This window comes from Botrytis deweyae, assembly GCF_014898535.1.
Source record: "Botrytis deweyae strain B1 chromosome Unknown BDEW_023, whole genome shotgun sequence".
In the NCBI taxonomy this organism is placed as follows: Eukaryota; Fungi; Ascomycota; class Leotiomycetes; order Helotiales; family Sclerotiniaceae; genus Botrytis; species Botrytis deweyae.
Genome location: NW_024066230.1, coordinates 264953 through 269398, shown reverse-complemented (window position 1 = coordinate 269398; position 4446 = coordinate 264953). Strand labels below are relative to the sequence as shown.

At 44.5% G+C, this 4446-nt stretch overlaps 2 protein-coding genes across 2 annotated transcripts; both read left to right on the top strand.

The window, feature by feature from the left end:
• Positions 1-685: 685 nt before the first annotated feature.
• On the top strand, positions 686-2572 carry EAE98_008636 (uncharacterized protein; the record flags this gene model as incomplete). The annotated part of the gene is made up of 4 exons (XM_038956259.1): positions 686-1513; positions 1689-1887; positions 2140-2484; positions 2541-2572. 4 exons carry the CDS (start codon positions 686-688, stop codon positions 2570-2572), a joined length of 1404 nt encoding a protein of 467 aa, XP_038807340.1.
• Positions 2573-3076: 504 nt separating this feature from the next.
• EAE98_008635 (uncharacterized protein) lies at positions 3077-3448 on the top strand (the record flags this gene model as incomplete). Its single annotated transcript, XM_038956258.1, has 2 exons — positions 3077-3184; positions 3260-3448. The coding sequence occupies 2 exons, from the start codon at positions 3077-3079 to the stop codon at positions 3446-3448; spliced, it is 297 nt and encodes a 98-aa protein (XP_038807339.1).
• Between the last annotated feature and the right edge of the window lie 998 nt (positions 3449-4446).

Genomic DNA, 4446 nt, shown 5'->3' with positions numbered 1-4446 from the left:
AATTCCCATCATCCTCTCTAAATCTTAAAAGTCTTAAAAAGGTTACGGTGATTTTTATTACACACCACCCACACACCACACACACCACACATACCACACATACCACACATACCACACACCACTACACACGCTACACTAGCGTCAACCTCTTTTTTAAAAAAAAATCTTTATTAGATCATCATCGTCAAAAATATATTCCATCCAACCCACCGCAAACCTTTGCAGTTTGAGTCGAACTTGACTCGAACTTGACTCGGTTTCCCAAGACACCGGTCTTCGGAAACTTTTGGCCAACTCCAGTCTCTAGTCCTCGAGTCTTGTCCATTTGGGGAATACTCCACACACTACCTGCTCACTACCAAACTTGATCATCAGAGTTTCGATCTTCAACTATTTACTAAACTTTAAATCCCATAAAGACCCATATTCCATCGCAGTCCAAGCATCATAAGTTGCTTTCTCCTCAAAGTTAGTCTCCTGGGCTTTTCGACCAATCAATTGTCCTTTCCGTCAACTTCTCTCATCACTCGAGAAGTCTACTTAAAGGGCCTCGTCTCCCAAATTCTAAAAATAAATCGACACCAGCTCCTTCTTTCTTACTTTCGACGGACTCTCATAAGTTTCAACTTGAAGTATACACTAGGCAACGTCAAGTCGATACTCTAAGCATCTTTCCAAGTGTGATATGTCCCTGGCCTCCACACAGCATCCCTTCAATAATACTTTACCGTCAACTTCATCCACCACCGACCTTGAGAGTAAGAATCCCCCTGACGAGACAGAAGCAAACATAAGTACGATTATTGGGGCATATACAAACGGTCAGAAGCACACCTCTATGGAACGAGGGTCTACCGCATACACGCAGTCAGGTTTGCAAACGCCCTATCCACACGCCTTCACAGACGCTCAATCTGAAGAATCCCCTGCAGATAATACATCTGCTGCGCAGTATCCACCACAACACCAAGACGTTCGTTCGAACCAATACTCAACAACAGCTACTCCCACCTCCGAGTACGGTGCTGCGTATCCCCCATCGTCGGCGCGTTCAGCCAACTTTGATCATTTACACAGAGCACATTATTCGGGCAATAATAGCAATAGCAGTGGAGGAATGGCTCAACCAACAAGTCCGTCAATACCTTTGCAAGATGGCCGTTCAACCCATCAAACTTCGCAAATCAAATCTGACCAGGATGTTCCTATAGATCCATCAATTGCGGCCTCCAGCCCAACTTACCCTCCGTACAACCCACAGCACGCCACATACTCCGCACAAGAACAGATGCATCACCCATATCCCCCGACACATTCTGGCGGCTCGATGTACTCGCAACCAAGACCCAATTGGCACGGTTACGCCGACCCCTCTGCCCCTAATCCTAATGTCGCAAACCACCCAAATCACCCAAATGTCACAAACCATCCATCCGGAATGGTACCCACTCCTTATACTTCTGCCAGTCCTCAAGCCCAGTCGCTCCCCGCTTCCGCTGGACGACCTAGCCAAGTAAGTCTCATCTTCTCTATCCCGTTCACTCGGTGCGCGCATTCCCCGCGTGAGATCCAAAGCGCGCGTCGCATTGTTTTGATGTGCAGAACGCGGCGCGAGAATCGACGCGTGATTTTCACCCCCCAGATCTTTCCTTTCATTGTCACTTGGCAGAACAACTAAGAATTAACAGGACGCGCGCTTACCCCAGATTTACTCATTTGTCCCAATCCCTGGATCTAGTCAACAGAAGCGACCTAGAAGACGATTTGAAGAAATTGAACGTATGTATAAGTGTGGACATCAAGGATGTGAGAAAGCGTATGGTACATTGAACCATCTTAATGCTCACGTAACCATGCAATCCCACGGAAACAAACGTACACCAGAAGGTATGTTGATTTTTTTCCTTACACGTAATTCTACATTCATTCGTTGGACCGCCGGAGAATTATTCTTCTACATGTGCCCCTTCAGGGTTTTTGCATTGTCTTTACGAGTAATTTGTCGGGGCCAAGTGCCATTTACGGGTGGTTACAAGAGGCGTTGGACTAGGTCTGACATCGATTGGCTATAACCTTGCTCACTAGCATGGATCAAAAGATGCCGTGAAACATTGGCAAGCTAACGTCTGGTGTTTGCAGAATTCAAAGAAATCCGGAAAGAGTGGAAAGCTCGCAAGAAGGAGGAGGAACAGCAACGCAAGGAGCAAGAAGTCGCTCGTGCCGGTGGTGCTCCCGCTGTTCCAGAAGCCCATCCGGAGGCCGGCTCTGCGGCCTATTCGCGGTCGACTGTTCAACTTCCACCCATCTCCAACCCCATTGGGTACCAGCCTGGTGCACAGGTTCCAAACCAATACCAGCAAACCCAAACACCAGCTTCTTCCGTCCAACATTTACAAGGCTACGGCAATGGCCAGCCAGCCATGGATCACTACACCGGGTACCCAGCTTCGCCTTACGGGTCAAACCATATGTATAGCCACCAATGTCATTATCCCCTCACTTCTCCCCATTGCTTGACCCGGAGCTAACATTTACTTTAGCTAATCCAGCTCAAACTAAGTATGAGCATTAAGTTGTATCATATGTAACATATCTGGGTTTGCGTTTGAGGTTGTTCGGTTTTGCAAGTTTTCCTTTTCAAAGTTTTTAGAAGGACCTTTTCTATTCGGTTCGCTGCCGTACATGATGCAAATATTTGATGATCACGTTGTTCTATGTGGAAAACACGGTACATGGGGTGGTGGATGGTTGTATTCTCTCGCATTGGTTATGGCTGTTATTACCTCTTTGGAGGATTGAATACACGCCACTTTTTTTTATTTTTCATTACTTTGCACGCAAACGGAACGGGGTTGGGGAGTTGACATACACGCATGAGGGGTTTGATCCGGGTGTGGCTGTTAGGCTTCATGGTGCGTGAAAACAAAAGGTTTTTTTTTTAGTAACAGGCAAAGAAAGGAGATGGGGCATTCAGATTATTTTGCCGGGTTTGAAAGTCTACAACTTTATGTTTGCGGGCTATGTTATTCTATTAGTTTTAATGAAGAAACGAATAGTCTGACAGCATTTTCGCAAAATGATTTTATTGTTGAGTCTGCATATCATATTGTATGAGCGTTACTGGGACAAACTTGGGCAAAAGTTTATGTATGACAAAGCAACCAATGATGAGATTCCATTGTTGGTAATTGTTAGTACGATAATCAAAGAAACTTGTTGACCTATAGAAATTTTGATTTTTGAATTCTGGATTGTTTAGTTTGGGTGTATATATGATGGTGATAGTGATGTTGATATTGATATTGATATTGATATTGATGTTGATGTTGATGTTGATATTGATATTGATATTGATATTGATATTGATATTGATATTGATATTGATATTGATATTGATATTGATATTGATATTGATGTTGATATTGATGTTGGTGTTTCATTCTACTGACATTGGGAGATGATGGCGTATGGGGAGAGGGAGAGGGAGAGGGAGAGGGAGAGGAGAGGGAGAGGGAGAGGGAAGAGGGAGAGGGAGAGGGAGAGGGAGAGGGGAGAGGGAGAGGGAGAGGGAGCGGGAGAGGAGAGGGAGAGGGAGAGGGAGAGGGGAGAGGGAGAGGGAGAGGGAGAGGGAGAGGGAGAGGGAGAGGGGAGAGGGAGGGAGAGGAGAGGGAAAGAGTAGTGGAGGGGGCAGAACACGATTATTGGAGATTAGATAGGAGAGTAGGGGAGTAGGAGAGTAGGGGATTATATTTGTTTGTTTTTTTGTTTGTTTATTTGTTTAAAATTTAAAAATTACTTGTAGGGAGGTGAGAGAGGGAAGAGGGAAGAGGGAAGAGAGGGAAGAGAGGGAAGAGGGAAGAGAGGGAAAAGATACGTATATTCATTCTACTATGACTATGATTATGAGATACCTAGGTTGAGTTGGTATGGTATGAGGAATTCGCATATTTCAGTAGATGGGTGTGGGTTTTTTGGTATTGGATTTGTTGTGATTGTTTTGTTTTGTTATAGGAATGATGGGTGATTAATGATAGATAGATGATAGATAATAGATAATAGATAATAATAGATGATTAGATGATGATAGGATAAATCTGATAGATAGATGATTAGATGATAGATAATAGATATATTTTTTTCCTTTTGAGGAGGAGGAGAAGAGAAGGAGAAGGAGGAGGACATCGTAGCTGTGAATGGAGGAGTGGAAGTTTGTAGGCTGTGAAGTGGAAGTTGTAGCTGTGAAGGGTGTGGAAATGTAGATGGAAGTGGAAATGTAGATGGAAGTGGAAGTGTGTATTGTCCTCTTTGATTCCAAGACCCCTGGGGAGCAGAGTTTCCAGAGTGATGGGGAGAGTGATGGATGTACGGTATGAGGGAGGGAGATGTGTATGTTATGATGGTTGGAAAAGTAGGATGTGTGATGTGTGATGATGTGATGTGATGTGA